Source organism: Lacerta agilis, chromosome 13 (assembly GCF_009819535.1).
Source record: "Lacerta agilis isolate rLacAgi1 chromosome 13, rLacAgi1.pri, whole genome shotgun sequence".
NCBI classification, from domain to species: domain Eukaryota; kingdom Metazoa; phylum Chordata; class Lepidosauria; order Squamata; family Lacertidae; genus Lacerta; species Lacerta agilis.
In genome coordinates, this window is record NC_046324.1 from 36,716,175 (window position 1) to 36,736,786 (window position 20,612).

At 39.3% G+C, this 20,612-nt stretch overlaps 1 protein-coding gene across 3 annotated transcripts in view; it reads left to right on the forward strand.

Moving 5' to 3' along the window:
* Positions 1-20,612, forward strand: part of MRTFB (myocardin related transcription factor B) — a 90,811-nt gene that overhangs the window by 41,802 nt on the left and 28,397 nt on the right. Inside the window, exon 1 of one of the 3 annotated variants that reach the window (XM_033166531.1) lies at positions 7,651-7,977. The exons of the other annotated variants lie outside the window; for them this stretch is intronic. Coding sequence (XP_033022422.1) covers positions 7,857-7,977 — 121 coding nt within the window. The 5' untranslated portion in view covers positions 7,651-7,856. Of the gene's footprint in view, positions 1-7,650; positions 7,978-20,612 lie in introns of those variants that run through there. 3 annotated transcript variants of the gene reach the window in all.

Genomic DNA, 20,612 nt, shown 5'->3' on the forward strand with positions numbered 1-20,612 from the left:
GCTGAAATATTGACACTCTTCTTACAATTAGCAGACAGTCACAGAGTTTCTGCTAAATACCAGGTTTTCCATTAAGGTAGGGATAACTCCATTTGCAGGATGCTTTAGCAAATTATCCTGTTTGTGTTATTTCAGTGAATTTCTTGTTTTGTAAAGATAAATTGAAAACTGGAGGGAGGTACTTTTATAAAAAAAGGACCTTATTCCTTAAAATATTATTAGAACATGTAAGAAAAACTTGTCCATGCACTGAGAAACCATCTTATTCAAAATAATTCACAATTAGCTCTAAATAGGAAAGTTATCTTTTATTGTAACTTGGTCAACAAAGTCTTAATTCTATCTGCACATTACAGTGTCAGTTGCAGTACAAAAATTCCATCAAACTAACTAGTGAAGGATCCCCCCCATTCCTTTAACAATGCTTTGAGGTCATTAATGCATTGATATGCTATGGGATATTATTAATTTTAGATACCCTTGCCCTAATCCAGACTGATTATACAAGTGGGAGCTCAAGTGAGCATGCTGGGATTTTGCGTAATGCATTTCCCTGTTCACTGCATTGTGGGCCATGCTCAGCATATATATATATATATTCCTGTTGCATGACCCCCAAATTGTAGTGGTTGAAGCATCATGTGTGCATTGGACTTTTTTATCTTTTGGGATGGAAACAGAGATAATAACTTTATTGAATGAATTTATTTATGGAAGATCAAGCATATTTTTAAGTGGAATTTATTTTGTGTACCAGTTCTGCATAGATTTTTTTATTTTATTTTTTAATCTAGGTTTGTAACCCAGTCACAGGTTGCATGAATCTGTATTTTTTCATCTGTTTTTAAATCTTATATTCAAGAGTTAGCCCTGGACAGTTGGTCAGGGCTGAAATATTTCCAGATAGTCCCTTACATACGGTAGTACAATTTACCTGTCTTAATATACAGCATGCAAGACAACAATACACAGTATGTGTTATAATTGTGGGAACTATTGATGCTGCTATCCCATATCTAAAGCCAGTATAATGACAAATGGCTGACAATGCACCAGTTTTTGTTCAATGGTGACATGGTTTCTAGTATCAAAAGTGAGTTTAATCACATTTTCTAACGTTCTTATTCTCTGAAAAACTCAAATTGTTTTCTGTTACAATTGAAAACAACATGTTGAGCCTGATTTTCACAATGAAAGGCTTCCGCTCCAAAGTTGAAATTCATCAAATCTATTTTCAACTGAAAGTAGGATCTTGTAATGGAAAATCTTACCCTGAATTGTAGCCAGCAGTGGCTGAGAAATCTCAGGATACATGGCCTTTCTAATCCAGTAATTAGTACTTTTAATGCTGGTCCTATCACCTCCTGGCAAATAGATGGGGAAGAAATGGAGGCAGTGAGAGATTTTACTTTCTTGGTTTCCATGATCACTGCAGATGGTGACAGCAGTCAACGAAATTAAAAGATGCCTGCTTCTTGGGAGAAAAGCAATGACAAACCTAGACAGCATCTTAAAAAGCAGAGACATCACCTTGCCGACAATAGTTAAAGCTATGGAAGTGATGTATGGAAGTGAGAGCTGGACCATAAAGAAGGTTGATCGCCAAAGAATTGATGCTTTTGAATTATGGTGCTGGATGAGACTCTTGAGAGTCCCATGCACTGCAAGAATATCAAACCTATCCATTCTTAAGGAAATCAGCCCTGAGTGCTCACTGGAAGGACAGATCCTGAAGCTGAGGCTCCAATACTTTGGCCACCTCATGAGAAGAGAAGACTCTCTGGAAAAGACCCTGATGTTGGGAAAGATGGAGGGCACAAGGAGAAGGGGACGACAGAGGACGAGATGGTTGGACAGTGTTCTCGAAGCTACCAACATGAGTCTGCCCGAACTGTGGGAGGCATTGGAAGACAGGAGTGCCTGGCATGCTTTGGTCCATGGGGTCACGGAGAGTCGGACACGACTAAACGACTAAACAACAACAACAATGCTTTTTCATTCTGTGAATATTTTTTGAATAGGAGATTAGATGAGCACCTCTTAGGATACTTTAGGAACTGGACAGCCCTACTAGTGCAAAGTGTTGAAAGCCCACGAGGTGTGGGTGAAACTGCTGCAGCTCTCACCATAGGAACTGAGGCACTTTCACCCGAGTGCCTTTTGGGCTGGGACGGTGCAGCTTCTTTGCACGGCTCAGCTGGTGGGGGGGGGCAGAAGATCTTCTGTTCCCCCAGCTGAGTAAGTCCTGATGTTGCTGCTGCTCACGCACAAGCGTTGTGGACCTCAGGGCTTCTTTGCATGGCTCAGCTGGGGGGCAGGAAGGCTCTCTCTCCCCCCCCCCAGCTGAGCGAGCCCCATGGTTTTCCAGCTCATGTGCGAGGCATCAGGGCTTGCTCCTCTGTGGGCAGGAACAGTACAGTATAAGGAATCCGAGGGAGGAACAAGCTGTATTGACCCGGTGATACAGCTTGCTCCTCCCTCTGTGGTATCAGGGGCAGAGTGATGACAGCTTCACCTGACAGTATATTGCAGGTGGAACTGCCGTTGCTCCTGAGTCTCAGGAGCAACGGCAGTTGCACCCACAATATGCCGATATCACACTCTGCCCCTCATACTGGTCCTGGATGATGGATCAATACAGTCCAGGTTAGGCTAAGGTATCTCCTCAAAAGCTCCAGACAGCATAAAACTTTAAAGCCACCCTACAGGTAACATGTAAATACTGAATCAAACTATGGCCTCATACTGTCAAACTACTCAAAGCTAAGCCATGGAGTCTGGTCTTGCTCCAGATAAACCACAACCTGTCACTACAGTTTGTTCTTGGCTTACCACTTGTGGGTGGTTTGGGGGAAACAAACCATGAGGCCAGGTTTGGACGTCATGCTAAGCCATGGTTTAACTCTGAGTAGCACAGCAACAACAGGACCAAATAAGGAGTGGAGTGGCTACAATTTTTGTTCTGAGTATCCACACACTTTCTCATTCACACTTAGTCATGGTTTGGCTTGGGGAAACAGACCTTTGTCTCATGGTCTCATAGCCCCACCCAGCTATTTTCTAGGAAAGAATGTGGACACTGAGACATATGTATAGAGCAGCAAATCTTGCATCACCCACCTTTGCACCAACCCCAAGGCTTTCTAATACATTCAAGTAACATATATTTTATATAACTTATCATGTTATGCCAGAGAGGTTAAATCAAGAAATGCTAATTTGGACTTAATTTGGATTTCATAGTGTGTTCTGGTATCCTAAAGGTATCTGTTATAAAATGTTTGTGGGAATGGTTACACAACAGAGTAATTGCTTCTCTCTTCTCAGATAGAAATAGCTGGCTAGAACAGCCTTTGAAGAAATTCATTGCTCATTTCTACAGAGTGCACATTAAATCTAACTGTTCATTAATGGTCTTGAGGGAAGCACTATAGTGTGTCAGTATGATACTGGTTAGCACATTAGATGACTTTAAGTGGGAAAAATGGCATAATTGGAGTAATATCAAAGCATATGCTTGTACCAAAGCTTTCTGTGTCCTGAAAAATTAGCCAGCCTACCATGTTGCTGGAGGGGCTCTGCATAACTCAAAATTGTTTATACTCTTGCATTTTTAGGAGCTGCAGCAGTGTAATATTTCCCATATTCTGTCTTGAAAGAAAAGGGCATTGAGACACTGAGGGGAAGGGGGTGGTAACGAGTTATTTCCTTATCAAAGTTTTATGAATCTACGTACCAGTAGTTATCTTTTTGATATATATTTTTGTCAGCAAAAGCAGATAAAGTATTTAAAATAACTACTGTATGCCTAATGTTCTCTGAGTCTCTTTCAAATATGTGAGCCAAGAAGATCCTTCTTTTTCTCTTTCTTTTCTTTATGAATTTGTAAAAATAATACTCTGGTGTAATTGTGTAAGAATATATTGACCCTGCCAAATTTGATATATGTCCTTGGGGAATTGTTTGTTTTCACTGCAATTGCCAGGAAGCCCTTTTTTGGCTGGCCCTCACTTCTCAACAGTATGGCTTATTTTTTCTCACGCTTAATAAATAATAGTTGTACTGAAGTGGTGGGAAAACTAAGTTGATTTATGGAGTTGTTAGTGTTTTTGAACAGTAAAGAGATCACCATGAAAGAAGATATATTATAACATAAAGATTGATTTCACTCCATTTGGATAGAAGGGTGAGATCATTTCAAACCATATACTTGACAAACATTATCTTTTCCCATCAATGGGACTACATGTTACTGAATAAGTTAGGAATAAGGCACTTAAAAAACACAGGAAGAAAGGGGAAATTTAGCAAGCTGCGTAGAAAGCAACAGAAGGAATTAAATTCTACCATCTAGGAGGATACATTTTCATAGGGAACAATTTTCAGCTTGAACTGTGGGGGAACCAGGGGAGAGGTTGACAGTAGAATTGGATATTCCAATCAAACATGACGAAAGGTTGACCGTAGAATTGGATATTCCAATCAAACATGACCATGTGGAACTGGATACAGCTCAAGTGGCAGAATTGGGCCATTGGTACCTTTTAAAAATCCAGGAAGGTGCAAGTAAAAGGATCCAAAGTCCATATCAGGACAATACCTTTATGAGGCCAACTGAAACATCACAGCATAGTGTACAAGCATTCAAGTTCTCCAGAACACTTGATTGGGCTAATGTTGAAGCATGATGCCTCTCTCTCTAGTCACAGTCTATAGATTGGATGGGGAGGACATAGCAGACATTCAAATGAGGCTGTTGAGGTGCTATGTAGGTATCAGGTTGCAACTTGGACATCTGGTAGCAAGAAGCATAGCAATGGATGTACTTGTATAAAATTCTTCAGTTTCATCATTTTTTGCAATATGCCCATTGGGTATTTTACTCAATTTAAAATCTTTCTTAATTGACTTCAGTTGATGGACTGCAACCTTGTTGAGAAATTATTTTGTTGAGTATTATGAGCAATTAGTGCAGGGAAAAAAAAATCCAATATATTATTTTACTTCAATGCAGTCCCCCCCCCCCAAAAAAAGTAGAGGCTTTATGTATTTAACCACCCAAAATGTGTTTTCTGCTAATTTTTTATCCCCTGCCATAAATGCTAGTTCCTTTGGTTTCTGCTGAATGCCTTCATTTTAAAGCATTCTAGCCCACCATTTTGGAGGTTTATTTGGTGCATTATATTATGAAAATATAACCTTCAGTTTGCCTTTACAACAGATTCTTGCTGGCAATAAGTGTGGGGCATAGCAACAGTGGTAAGCTACTCCCTCAGTGAGGAACCTGCTGTTTTTCTTTTTAATGAGATTCTGCTTCCATAGTGCTACTGTTTTTTGTTCTTTTAAATGCTACTTTCAGATTGATTATATAGAGGGATTCAATGTTGTGCTATGCCAGTCATCATTTCAGGGCAAGCATTTCAACTTGCCAGATGGAACAGACCCCCCTCTCCTCCCATGCACTGAGGGTTCTCCAGTCCCCAAAGTCAGTTTTGGGAAAATGGGAAAGAGAGGGGGGTGGGACTTTGTTGAGCAAGCAGAAGTCATTTTGTGGCCATCTGCTGACAGGACTAATTATTTTATTATTTTATTTATTTATTTATTTATTTATTTCATAAAAAAATATTTACTGTTTGATCATTATTTTTTTAAAAAACACCTCAAAAATTAAAAAACAATAAAAGTATCACTTAGAAAAATGTACAACTGTAATTTGAGACATTTGAAAAGTTAAAATGACAGTAGACTAAAAACAGATTAAGACCTGCACCTTAGGTTTTTTGTGACAATTGAATATGTTTGGGGGTTAACCTGATAGTCCAGTCTAGTTGAGTGAGAAGTATTGTAGATAGTGCAGTATTAGGAGGATGGATTTGGTAGGTTGAATGCATTGTTCAATGTAGTTAAACCAGATCGCATTAGTTGAATAACTTGCAGGGTTTTGTTGACGCCTGTAAGGTGAATTTGGTAATCAGAGCAGCATAGGGGCAACAAAATTAGCTGACATTTGAGTAGAAGTAATTTCCTTTTGCCACAAAAATTGGCTCCAAAGGATTCCAGGGGACCATTAAGGAAAACTGTTTTCTCCTGTTGGGTGGTTGACATTGAAGAGCTGCTTTCAGTTACTAATTGAAAAGATAAAAAAGACTGCTGGCAGATCAAAAAGCTTGTGGGGGAAGAGGAGGTGTTCTGGAGTGATGTAATGAGGGTAAAGTGCTGCTGCACAAAGAAAGCAATTGAAGTTTGCTACATTAGAAATGCTACATGGAATAAAATGAGAAGAGAGCCATGGCACTGTATGCTCATTATAGAGCGAGAATAGCAACATTTGTATTGCCTTCATGTGTTTGTATTGCCTTCATTTGTATGGCCCTCAAGTGTTGAAACACAGCCATAAAGATTTGATATAGGAGAGTGGGCAGGTGAGTGCCAACCCAACTTTCCTTCTCTGATTTCAGCTGGTTAGCCTTGTCTTATCATCCTTTATTTCTGGTTCCTGCAGTTGTCCTTTTTTAACCCCCCCCCCCCAATTCTAACACCATTCTTAGCTCCTCCACCACCAGCCACTGGTCCTACCTCAGCTTTCCTTTCCTTAGCATACACTTCTTCCATACCTAAGTTATCTGCTCTTCTCCACTTCAGTCTTGCTCAGCTATGGCCAGTCCTTATAGATATATGGAAATGTTGCATAGACGTAGGTGTGTCCTGTCACAATGAGCAGATTTTCTTATTTTCTTCTTATTGTATGTGTCCTTCCTACCCTAAGTCTGGCACCATCACTTATTTGTGTGTGCAATTCTGTAGCAGTTCTATCTTTTGTTCAACTTTGTATGACTGCAATCCATTAAAGCCTAAACAAGGCCCCTGCTTTATGACCTAGTGCCTTATTGAGCTCTTTACAGATGCCTCCTTTCTTTGCACACTAGAAATACATGTGTAGATGCTGTTAGTGGGGAAGCTATCAGTTGTTATTCTTGGATGTCTGTGAGAAAAGGGATTGGATTGGGGCATTGGCTGGTGATGTCACAGAAGCACTGAAGGTTTCCTTCTCAGGTTGCTTTGAAGTGTGTTTCCTGCATCTTGGATTCCCTTCCAGACAATAATGTCACATACTCCCCAAACAAATTTATCTCTTTTCCAATACTGTAGTACCTATTTAGCCCAGGCTGCCAAAGTGATTTGGGGGAAAGGGCAGACAGAAAGGTTATCCTGTTTATGGACATGCAGAATGCTGTAAAATTCAGTCTCTTGAAATGAACACATGTACACAATTCTGGTTGCTTCACCACCACCACCTTTTACTTGTGATGCTACAGATAACTCCTTGATGATTGTTTTGCATCATGTTCTTAAACACCATAAAATGCTTCTACAGCCTGTGGCTGTAGCGGGAGAAAGAGAGAGAGAGAGAGAGAGAGCACAACATCAATATGTAATCTTAGGTATCGCCAAATGCTGCTCCTTCCAACTGCTGAGATTTATTTTTAACTGCTTGACTCAGTGTTTGTCAGATGATTCTGGCCATCAAACTGCATATTGAATGCAAAGTACAGAGAAAGCGAGGGTGGCTGAAAAAGGGGAGGGATGAGGGGTGGTTGTCTGGGGAAGGAGGTGGGACTTGGAAGCTCTCTCCATAGGCTCACAGTCTTCTTATCTCAGAGAGAGTTATGCGCTTCTAGCAGTTTGAGTGTACTTTCAGGTCAAGCTGAGAAGTAAAGGGTAATGGCTGCTTTCAAATGCTTTAAAGACATAATTGCTCAATTATTGCTACATTGAGCAAAAGGAGCAGCATACTGCTGGTTTGTAAATTGGTCTCTTTCCTGTGCTGGATGTTGCTTTTCTAAAGGAGTCCCATCATGATCGATAGCTCTAAGAAGCAGCAACAGGGTTTCCCAGAGATTTTGCCTGTTGGGGATATTGAATCATTTAAAGAAAAAGAATGTCTTGACACGAACAACCAGAAAAGTCTTAAGGAAGGTCAGTTTCATGGCTTGGGAGATAAATGGGAAGACAAATATGTAATTGGGTCTGGCTTAATTTTGATGGGTTAGAATTATAAGTGTGTGTGTGTGTGTGTGTGTGTGTGTGTGTAAAGATTGCAAAGCAATGCTCTGAAATCTTTGGTTTGGTGCTTAGCTGTTTACCAGTGCTGGTTCTTGAAGAGAAAGAAATCTTCCAATGATATCTTGGAGATAAATGCTCTTTTCACAATCACTTCGGTTCACAAAACTTGTTTCACAATTTGAAGTCAAATACAGAAAACAGAATCAGAAATATCTGCTTAGGAATCTCATTCACAGTAATTTCTGACTTCCTCCTGCTGCTAAATACAATTCTGCTTGCCATGTTTTTATATTTAGCAGCTTCATATTGTGTCTCTTGTTAAATGGCCAACAGTGCAATAAAATAAAGGAAAGCCCCTTATTCTCCCCCCCCCAAGTCTAGGGAAGTTGGGAGAGTTATAAACACTCCATGATGATATCTGTACTAGCAAAATTGGTATCTGAAGAAGTGTGCATGCACACGAAAGCTCATACCAGGAACAAACTCAGTTGGTCTCTAAGGTGCTACTAGAAAGAATTTTCGATTAAATTTTAAAAAGACACACAGGATGTATCCAATGTATTGTTCTAGTTGTAGCAGAAATGTATCTACCGGTATTCCCTGAATCAAAAATTGTGGCATTTTTATATTGTGAGGCAAACAGCAGTGCAGTATAGGCAGTTGTAGTTTTATTTTATTCCTTATGCATGAGTTTTATTTCTCAAAATGAGATTTTTAAAAGACACTATGCCCCTCCCCCCAAGCAATATCCTGCTTCCCTGATGAATCTCTCTCAGTTTTCCTTTCTGGATTCTCATACCTTAATTGCTTTGGAGTATCTGGTAGTGAGCCAGAGAACACTGTTTGTTTCCTTTGATACAGAAGTGGAACTTCCTTCAAACCAGAGATTGTTTTTCCTTCTTGACGGAAAGTGTATAAATGCAAGGAACAAAAGTACATTGGGGAATTGAGGAAAAGACCATTTCATTGCAGTTCATGTTAGAGACCAGTTATTTTTAGAGGAAAATGTTATATTTCCATACCTTCTAATATTGAATGTCACGTTATGCTTTTAATTGTCACCTTCTTGAAAGAGTGACCACTTTTCTTGAATAAATGGAAAGCAGGATGTCAGGAATATAAATAACTGTAGCTAAGAGCAAAATGGTAGTTCTGTGTCTTACCACAAAACAAAACCACTAATAAAAATAGTGTGTGTGTGGGGGGGGGGGGAGACAGTCCCTGCAATTTTTGACTGTAGGTAGAATTTTATTCTCCCCCTACCACTGCACATGAGAAGTTATAGCTCCTCCTAATGCCCAGAGTTAAAATGTTATGTGTGAACTGGTTCTACACAGGTAAAACCACAGCTCTTCCTGCAACTGTGACTGCTGAGATAAATGCAACAATGATGAAAACAGCTGCCTGTGGTCTTTATGTACAGCTTGGTCATCCTTCCCCATGCTGGTGTAATGCCATGGTTGCTCACATGCAGGGGGCTTTGTATAAACCAGATGTCAGAGTGTAGAGGTCAGCATTTGTTTTCAAATGCTATTCATGTCTATCTCATTTTAAGGCATGCCCTTGAATGTTATCACATTTGTATCCCACTTTTCCTCCAAGGTGCTCAGGTGGTGTATATGTATATTTTGTCCTCACAGCAATCCTGCATGGTAGGTTAAACTGAACTGAGCTTCATGACGGAGCAAACTCAGCTTAGAACCATCTGTTGGTAAATAACATGATGGACCAATCTTTGACAGTCAGGTCAAGCTGGAGTATCTTCATTTGATTAGTGCTTTAGCATCTGTAGTGGCATTCTGTCTTCAGGGATCAAAGTCAAAGTGTTGGTTTTTGTCTGTGTGTGTAGAGCCCAAAAATATATAGGGGTTGGGCCCCATATACTTAAGCCACACCATTCTCATACTACCGTACCACCATTCTCATATTATCCAATCCCTTTCTACCTATGGAGCTTCCATCCCTTTAAAATGTACCCTGAACTTCAACACCATTCAGAAGACCTTTCTGTTAGACCCAACTTTTAGCATGTGGGTTTATTCTGATTTACTTGGATATCTTATACATGTTTGTTTCTTTATTTTAAAAATGTTTATATATCACTATATCAAAAAACATATCAAAACGGTTTACAGTGACAATATCTATGCATTTGAAATCAAGGATAATCAACTAACTATTACAGAAAGATGTTTTTCAACTTTTGCATTGTAGGTAACCTTGAGCCTTAAAAATCAGATGGGTTAGAAATCTAAATTAATCGTGTTACAGACTCCTCACAGAGTTGTTTGTTTACAGTTTAATGCAGCTTTTAGTATCAGTGCATCCAAAAAGATCCTGAGTGCTAGTACAGGGTTATTGAAAATGGTATGACAGGATGAAAACAACAACAACATACTGGAGGAAACAGAACGATAAGGTGTACAAAGCAGCTAGCATGTTCTTATATATCCCTGATGTGTGTTTTCTAAACTTACTGTTCCTGCAGAGGAAGGAGGATATCCATGCATGAGTTGTCCCCTCCCACTTGCTCCACTGGGCAGGAAAAAGTAAATGAAAAGAGGTCACCTAAGCTGGCAGAGCAACTTTTCCCCAGTTCACATCCTGCCCAGCTCCACACAAGGTTGCTTTTGGGATGGCTCCAAGTCCGTCTTGTACCATGAGATCTTTCCATTTGGCTGGCATCCCATCCAGCCTTAGGACCGCAGTTATTTTAATCATCATCATCAACAAAAAGGGAGATCAGGAAATTTGGGGTCAGATAGCAGAGGGGGTGGATAGGATGAGTTCTACAGCCATCTCTGATGACCCCTCTGAGGACTCTGAGATGCCTCAGGTTGCCTGTGTTTCTTGAGGAGTGGTTTTACCCACTGCTTCCTTCAAACAGGCAGGGACCACCCTTTCTCACAGAGAGGCATTAATCACCTCTCTGGCCCAGTCAGCTGTCTCTTCCCTGGTAGTTTTTTTTTTTAAATCAACCAAGAGGGACAAGGGTCCAGAGTGCAAGGCATCACCCTGACCAATCCGAGCACCTTGTGCACACAGTAAATTAGCCTTACTATCTGAAACTCATCCAACACAAAAGGACTAGACAGTGCTCTGGACACCCCTTCCATCCTTTTTATCTTCCCTCCTCCTGATTTTATCTTACAAACTGTAATTAGTGGCATTTAGTGAACATACAGATAATAACTATCAATATTAATTTACCCCTTAAACTCTGCTGCCAGGATCTTTAACAAACCATTTAAAATTGTTTCCAGTAAAGGGGTTTGGTTGCATGTTTTAAAATCACGTTATTAAAAAAGGTCTGTGCTTTGTACCAGTCATGGTTCTGTTACTCATTTTTAGTGAGTTACCATACAGAAATTCTAAATTACTGGGCTTCTCCCCCCTCCCTCTTTCAAAATTGGAGTAGAATGATAACTCATTAAAATGGTGAGCTTGCATCTTCTATCACCCTTCATCTTGAAATCTTTTTTGATGGGGCAGAAAAGGATTTTACAAAGAGCATTCATTAATGCACAAGCCCATGAAGATTTTGACAAAAAAAATGCAGAAGGTAGAATCCTCTTAGTATCAGATGTCTTAGGTTAATCCATAAAGATGTTAACCCTTTGGAGTGATTTACAGAGGTGAAGCCTATATTGGTCCAAGCACAATCATTTTGATTTATTTTATGTATCTATCCATTGTTTTAATGAATGTCAGTCTTTCTTTGGAAATTAACAACAACTTTAAAAAATCCATTGGCTCTTTGCTATTTCATGTTAATCTTAATATGTTTACAGTATTTCTGTGTGATTTGTTGTTGAAAAATACAGTATTCGTTACTAATTGTCACAACTTGCCCTGAAAGCCACTAGTGTGAAAACCTTTGGGTGACAAGGATTATGGCTGCTATCCTAAACACTACGGATAGGATATCCTAAACACCTAAGGATATCCTAAACACTAAGGAGCAAGCCACATTGATTAGACAGGGGCTTCTAGGCATAAAAAAATTGCTACAAATCATAGGCACTTTACTGGGATTTTCTGTTTAATGAAAGCAGGGAAAATCTCTCTCTCCCTGAAAAACTAAAAGAATATCCTGGCATTCTGTCATTATTTGAGACTTAGTTTTACTGAATCCACATTTTATAGGTTGATAGAAAAGCTAGGGAAAATACATCTGGGTTGATGTCAGTATGACAATATATTCTTGAACAACTTCGACCTATTAAGTTTATTTCATTTCATTATACACCAGAGTATCTTAAAATCATGGAGTTGGAAGGGACCTCATTGGTGATCTAACCCAACCTCTTGCTAATGTAGAAATTCGATTGCTAATTGATCAGGCTCCTAGATCATCACAGTAAATGTTCAAAACAGGGTTATATCCTAGAAGAAGAACAGCTTGGATTTTTATATATATATCACATTTAAAAAGAGGAATAGACACAAGGAGACTCCTGCTAAGGAAACAAACAAACAAAACTTGCTAAAGAAAAAAGTAATCCACAGCAATAATAGATCACACATGGGAGGGATCACATCATATTTTGCATTTCACTGATTAGGAAAGTGGGATTTTGCTTTGAGTCAATCAAGGGAGAAGCTCGGCTGATCATAAAGGAACTACCTACAAAGCCCAAGGGAACCCTGCTTCCCACTTTTAGCCCTTTTTTTTGCTGAGTGAATAGCATTTCAGTTATAACTCCTAACAGATATGTTATTTTGGAAGCATGCAAGATGAGTAATAGGGAGTCAAAAACCACATATTTTATTACCTTTTGCAAGCTTGCATCGTGAAGAATAAAAAGATTATAATATAATGTGTATTCTAATTTTTGAGATTTTGAATTTAATTAAATGAAGGCAAATCTATCTTTTAACAAAATCAAATTATTTCTGCAATCATTTTACAAAAAATAAAAATAAAATTAAAATCTGTATATACAGGGCAAAATGTGGATTTCATTACTCTTGAAATACTTAGCGACCAAATTTCCAAGACCCAGTGAGTTGCTAGAAATGTTTCCATTTTCAACTGAATTTTTAGCTGTCTGTATAAAATAGGCATGATCTTCAATATTCAAATACTTCATCTCTCTTTCTGCACTTTTAGACTAATTCTAATTGATGCAGCCACACAAATTATTTGGTCCAACATTAGGGGAGCATCATATATTGCATTGTGAGCAATTGCCAAAGTGGAAAAATTGCTCTATTTATTGTTTTTTAAGGGAGGGGAAATCGGTTTTGTAACAACTGTGATAAATTCAAAGGAACTCACCAGATTTCGGCACCGTTTCCATGGCAGCAAGAAGAACAGCTGTAGTGCCTTCTGTAAATGTCCAAAGTCTAATACTGGAAAACCTGTTTTTCTAAGCTCTTACTACTTTACTTCATTGCAGCTGGTTACATTCTATTGAAGAATGGAATATAGTGCTGGATGGAAGATTAAATTTTGACCAACATTGCAATTCATATCTCTTTATTGTACTCAAGTTTAAGCAGATGTACCCCCATCCCTACTATAAAAATGATATCCAAAGTAGCAGAATAAAAAGATAATGATGAAACGACAAGATCTGGGATTCACAAAAAATTCTACTGTATAATTAATAACAACTGCTAGGATCAGCATCCCTCAAGCAAATAGGATCTCATCCCATTTCCAGACACACTATCTGCTGAATATGACAAGTTTAAGGAGGGGGGGACACACAAAAAGAAACTCTTGCACAGGGGCGGAGCAAGGGGGTGAGGGGGCGGGTTGCCCAGGGTAGCACCCGGGGGTGACACTCGGGGCGGTGCCCCCCGCGATCGGCGCCTCCAGCCAGCAGTGAAAAAAGCCGCTGAAAGGGGGCTTTCCCCCTTTCAGTGGCTTTTTTCACTGCTGGGCTCCCTGAGCGGAGCCGGGGAATGGAGAGCGGCGGGCCAGCGAGGGGGGTGTCACCCCTCCTAGCTTGCCTGCCCCTCTCCATTCCTTGGCTCCGCTCAGGCCAGGGAGCCCAGCGGCGCAAAAAGCCACTGAAAGGGGGAAAGCCCCCTTTCAGCAGCTTTTTGCGCCCCTGGGCGGAGCCTGGCGGGCCAGCGAGGAGGGGCGTCACGCTTGGTGTGGTGCCCCTCCTCGCTGGCCAGGGTGGAGGCGTTGCTCTTTGCGCATTTGTCATGACGTCATGCGCACGGAGCAACGCCCCGCCCCCGGGGGTGCTGCTTGGCTTTCCGCCCCCGGCAGCCAAGCGGCTCGCTACACCCCTGCTCTTGCATTGCACACAAGTGGGAAAAAAAGCCAAAATTTATCTCTCAGAGAACATATCTAGAAATGGTTGCCAAATTGAGTTTCATTTCTTGCAATTAGCCCTGCTGTGGTTTGCAGCTGGTTATTTATTAGATGAATCGAATAGGTCTTCAACACAGCTTTCTATTGTTGGCAAAGAGTGTGACTTCCCAAACTACAACACAATTAGTTTTACCTAGAGTGGTGTTGTAACTGTTCAAAGCACAGCTGTTTGCGGATGGATCCAAATTAGCTGGCTGTAACCCAGAATAAATGTATTTATCTATTTAAAACATTTATGGGGTTCCTCTCAAGAAAGCCTCCCACCTGTCTGCTGCAACATGCATCCTGATCTAATTAATGACTGTGTTGTTGTTTTGCTAGAAATTAATTTAATTGGCTTGTCTTCTTATTGACTTGGTTTTATTGTGTGCTTCCCTGGGAATCCTTAAAGGCTGAAAGGCAGTGCCTAAATAAATAAATAAAATGGGGGACGGGGGGACGGGGACGGTACATCTGCGAGGGCTGGTACCAGGGACACAACGCAGCAATGATGACAACACTATCTCCTGGGGGTTTATGTGAGAATTGCGTGTCTGTTTATTTTGTTGTTTGTAAATCCATGCTGCATATTTTATTTATTAATTGGTTTATTATTATATATTTCAATGGAGCCTAGGGCAGCAAACACAAACAGTAAAAGAAAACATCTAGAAACAATTCCAAAACAAACGCAGGCTTGGAAAGATCTTTACTTGAAAGGCTTGTTGAAAGAGGAAGGGCTTCACTAGCTGCCAGAAGAAGAAGAAGAAGAAGAAGAAGAAGATGGTGCCTGTATAATATTTGATGAGAGGGAATTACAAAGGATAGGTGCTCGATTCCTATATTATGTGGAACAAACTTCCTGATAAGATGGTATCTGCAGGAGGCCTTTGCTTACAGAGTGCTAATTATTCATTTATCAAATTTCTATACTTCCCTTCATCAGTGCATCGCAGGGCGGTTTACAATACATAACAAAAAAATGCACACCATAGTAACAAATGAAAACAATACCCCTCACAGTTCAAAAGGGCACAGATTGTTTTTGCCTGGCACCTAAAGATATGCAACAAATGCTCTAGGCCAGCCGCCCTGTGAATAACATTCCACAAGTGGGGAGCTGCCACAAAAAGAGGCCCACTTTTGTGTTGTCACCCTCCAGACTTCTCAATTGTGTTTATAAGGGGTGAAATGATCTTTCAAGTATTCTGATCCCATGCTTTATAGAATGTTATACAGCAGAACCAGCAGGTTGAACATAGCCCCGTAGCTAATTGGCATCCAGTACAATTCTTTCTGTAATGCATTTTGCACTTGCTGCAAAGAGTGCATTGCAGACCCTCCAAGTGTCCCTATTTTCCAGGGACTTCCCAGATTTAGAGAAGATGTCCTGGTTTCTGATTTGATCCCGGAATGTCCCCCTTTTCCTTAGAATGTCCCTATTTTCATTGGAGAAATGTTCGAGGGTATGCGAGTTATCTATATAGAATTTTTTCCCAATGTTTAATGTTTTATTATGTTTTTATATATGTTGCCAAATTGGCTTGGGCAACCCAGTAAGATGTGTGGGGTATAAATGGCAGAATTATCATTATGGAATGGGAGGTCCCTATTTTCATCGGAGAAATGTTGGAGGGTATGGCATGGCAGTAATTTAAGTTCTCTTAGCACCTCTTCTTTTGGTGTGGTGGCAACAGCTCAAGGCTAAATTGATTCCTAGCTATGGTTTGTGCAGATGGACAATAAAGTCACATTAAATTATAATTAAGATGCCTGCAGGGGAAAGCCTATTTTTTTAAACAACAACAGCCCATGTTGCTTTAAAAGTAAAGAGAATATATGCTTTACACTTTGTGTCCTGCTTCCCCCCACTGTACTTCTTTTGATATGTATATATATGCCAGTGAATCCCACATTATAAATCACAGTGTTTATAATACTTGTACACTCAAAATGCAGCTGGACATTTTAGATGACACATTTAAAAACACAGAAGTTGAACAGAACAGGCTACAAAACTCATTGGAGCTGGAATTAAATAGTTCTATTACCTTAAAATTGCTGAGAATCTTGGTGGACTATTTAATTATTCTTTTCTGCCTGTTGTAGCAATTATAATGCACTGTGCTATATGCTAGGGTTGCCATAATTTAAAAAGTGAAAATCTGGACAAAGTTGAGCTTCTTTTTGTAAAATATCAACACAAAAAGTAGAAAAGAGGAAGATATATTTAAAAGGAAGTTTTCCTGGACATTCAAGCGATTTCCGCTCGGACGATATTTACGAGGTCGAAATCTGAAGAGTTTCAGACATATGGCAGCCCTACTATATGTTATGATTTTTAATTGTATTTTATTGCTTCTTTTATTTCTTATGTTGCATTTTATTGTATTAGACTTTGAGTCACATCTAAATAAAGCTTGTTTAGGGAAGCCCTGGTATAGTTAACACTATAAGGATAGAAAATACAATTTTTATTTGATTGCCACAAGTATGAATCCTTGCATCAGGTGGCATCATCAGATCATTCTCTGGTCCATATGGCTTATTATGTATGATAAAATAACAAACTTTTAGTAGCAAGGCTTTAACTGTAGTCACCTCGGGCCTTTGGGATGTCCTTCCTAGCAAGGTCAGAAACTATTGATGGCAACTTTGCAGAGGTGTCACATAGAGTAACGTGTAAGTGAAAGAGCCATTTGTGAAATCCCCATTGCAACGTGAACTGAATGGTAGCTTGTTCTTGGGCAAGCTGCCATTTTTCTTCCACAGCACTTCATTGATAATAGATGGGAATAGCAATATTGGCCCATTTTATAAATTTGCTTTGTGGATTATTGACGTATGTGAAGCAGCTTTAGTGCTCAGGAAATAAGCAATTTTAATTTGAATAATTATGGATTAATTTAATATGCTTTTAATACCTTTTTGTTTCCATCTGCAATACTTTTTAGGTGCTAAACTATGAATTACCCAGTAAATGTGTTGCTTCTCAGAACTGCATTGCACCATTTAAATATGAGCAAGTGATTTTCCTCAGTATCATGTGTATTTAAATACAACTTTGTTGTTGTAGATTTCACAAGGAGTCCTGCCAAATGCACTGAAGACTTATAAAGGCAAAAAGCAGACTAAAAATGTCTTAAATAAGTAATCAATACATAAACACACTGAGTTTTCTGTGTATATGAGTTGTGGCAGTCTTGTGGAATAAAAACATAAGACTGGAGCACAAAGAGCTACTACTGTGTAGTGCTGTATATGTCTACTCAGAAGTAAGTCAGTCCTATTGAGTTTCAGGGGACTTGCTTTGTGTGTGGAAGTGCTGCAAGTTACACAAGGGATTTGCACTAGCTCTGTATAATTTAATTTTTGTTTGTTTTTGAACAGCTGAGATCCATGACATACCACATACTGTTTCCCAGAGTGCTCAACTATTTGAAAGCAGAGTGCCATGGGGTTGGCTGGGGGTACTGTTTGAGAAGAACAAGCTGAGAAATTGGAATTGTGGGGTCATGGTATTATTCACATTGTAGCATAGGTAAAACTCAGATAAGAAACAAACAAAATATGGAAGATACCCATGCAAATGTAAAAGTGCCAACTATATGCCTAAACCTAGTAATTCACCTTGTATTCTTGATTAATTTATTACAAATATTTATATCCCAGTTTTCTGGTTCAAAAGTGAACCACTGAGGTGGCTAACACAAGCAGACGTTTAATACCACACAAAAGAGAGAGAGATTAAAAAGCTAACCGATGAGCAGCACACAAGCACACATTCCATAATCCTGGTGGACATTTTATTAGATTTTAATAGAACCTTGTGACAAACCTTCTGGAATAATGACAGTGCTTGTATTTTAAAAGTATGAGATTATAACAGCATCAGAGCTCTTTGAGCAATTTGAAATAATTAAAAAGGCAAACATTTTGCTCTCTAATTTATTGTGAAAAATGTTGCTTGACTGTGTATACACACACACACAGACACACACGACAACATTTCAGTTTGACTCACTTTATTTGGGGAATGGCTCTTATTATATTGTTTGGGGTATAGTTCCCACTCTGGAGCCTTCACATTGGAACCTTGGCTTGCACTGCATTTCTGGCAATGGCAAATGCATTGTTAATCCCCATAACTAATAGCATTTCTGCTTGTCTCATGTCGCTTTTGGCAGCAGGCTTTTTAAAGTGCTAGTCTTTCTGATAGACTCAAGGCATCAGATGTGTTTATACTATCCTGAGCCCATGCTGCATTATAAAATGAGCTCCAGCATCTTCTGGCATGTCCATTGCGGTAAACAGGTATACTTCACAACAGGACACTAGATAAAAATGTTTGGCACTGCAACACGATTGAATTGCTCAATGTGCTCTTAACTGAAAGAATTTATTTTTGAAAGGTTATTATTTTAAAAGATGAGCTACAGTTTAGTATTAATTTGTTTTCATTGGTAAGTTTCATCTGTTGCTCTCCACATGTAGGATCAAGTATTCAAAAGTTAAGACACAGGCTTAGCTCAAGTATTTGTTGTTTCAAATATGTTATAAAAGCAAATGTTACTAAAGGTGTATATAAAAGGTTTTTTAAGTGATCTGGAGATTCCTTGCCCTTCATGTCCAGTAACTACTTGACCCTACTTAGAGATTTTAGCCTGTAAGTGTAGAGATAACCAAAAAGACTTTCCTATGTAATCCATTTCTCCTCTCTCTCTCTCTCTCTCTCTCTCTCTCTCAACCTCAACTCAGTCTCTCTCTCTCTCTCTCTCTCTCTCCTCACAGTGACTTAATGTTCATACCAGTGAAAGAACTGAACACTCTGATTTAGAATGTTCTGTGATGGTATCTGAAGTATTCTTCACAAACTGATCAAAGGCTAATTTTACTCTTCTGTCCAGACCTCACACATTCCCTGCAGTTATGACTGAAAAGAAAGGCTGCACATTTACACTTCAGTGTTACAGCTGCATGGAGTAACGTGGTCAACCTGCATCTTATTAGACCACTGTTTGCTGCAGATAAGAAAAGATTATACCCATGACTTAAGTCAGCAAATAAATAAATAAATAAATTCCAACAAATTGGACCACACTTGTGTATAATTGAATGTGGTGGCAAACTTTTACCCTCAGATACTGGTGATCTCATCTATTAGCCTTGCTATAGATACTGAAAAGATGGAAGGGGTGAGAGAATAGATAGCAACCCATATTTTGTTGGTGCGATTACACAAGGCAAAATTCATGAACTAGAAAGAATAACTCCCTATGTGCTCTTTCCAGTCATGGAGAATTAGAGTTGCTTTATACTAAGTTCTCTATTCTGAGTGTGCTGTGCAATTTATAATCCTAGTGCTCTAGATTTTTTTAGGATCAGAACTACAAATAGGGGCATGCAAACAAGTTCCTTTTTTTGGTTAGTAGAGACCATGTGAGGCAATGTGCAGTGCATTACCTGGAACATTGCATTGCAGGTTATGGTCTAGTTGCACACCACTCTAAGCCAAAATTGAACCACAGGTTATTGAACAAATGGCGTGTAAACCACAAGTCAGTGTTTCAGTTGATTGCAGCATGGCTTGTTTGTGTGTGGGGTTGGGGGTAGGTTGTTGGGTCAGGTTAGCCATATTGATTTGTATGCTGGGGGGGGGATTGGTAATTGTCCTGTTGTGCTGTGTATGTGATGAAGGGGAGCCATGAGGAGGAGAGGACTTAACCGCTAGCCGGAGTTGGGGCAACATGCTAAGCCGAACCTTGACTTAGCTGCTGTGCTGGATTTAGCGAGAAAGATTTGGGAGGAGCAAAACAGCTGTCATCTCTCCCTGGCAGCTCACACATTTGCACTAATACATAGTTTGACTTAGTATTGCGTGTGAATGTGGCAATTTTTGGGGGGAGGGGGGGTCCTTTCTAGAATAATATAATGGCATTATTTTCTAGGTTTGTTTTACACACACACTTATTTTTGGTGCCTGGTGAAACATTTTTGTTTAGAGAAGCCTACACAGATATCTAGAATGGTGATATATTGTTTAGTTTATTGCCTATTTTTTGAATGTTTTAAATCATTGTTTTAATTATTTTTAAACAGCAATTTTATTGTTTTATTCTCTTTGTAAACCTCTAAGGATTTTTTTTAAATCAAGTGATATATAAATTTTATGAAATAAATATAGAACCAACAGAACTCATATTTTAGACTAGTAATGTTTTTGGGAAAAAAACCA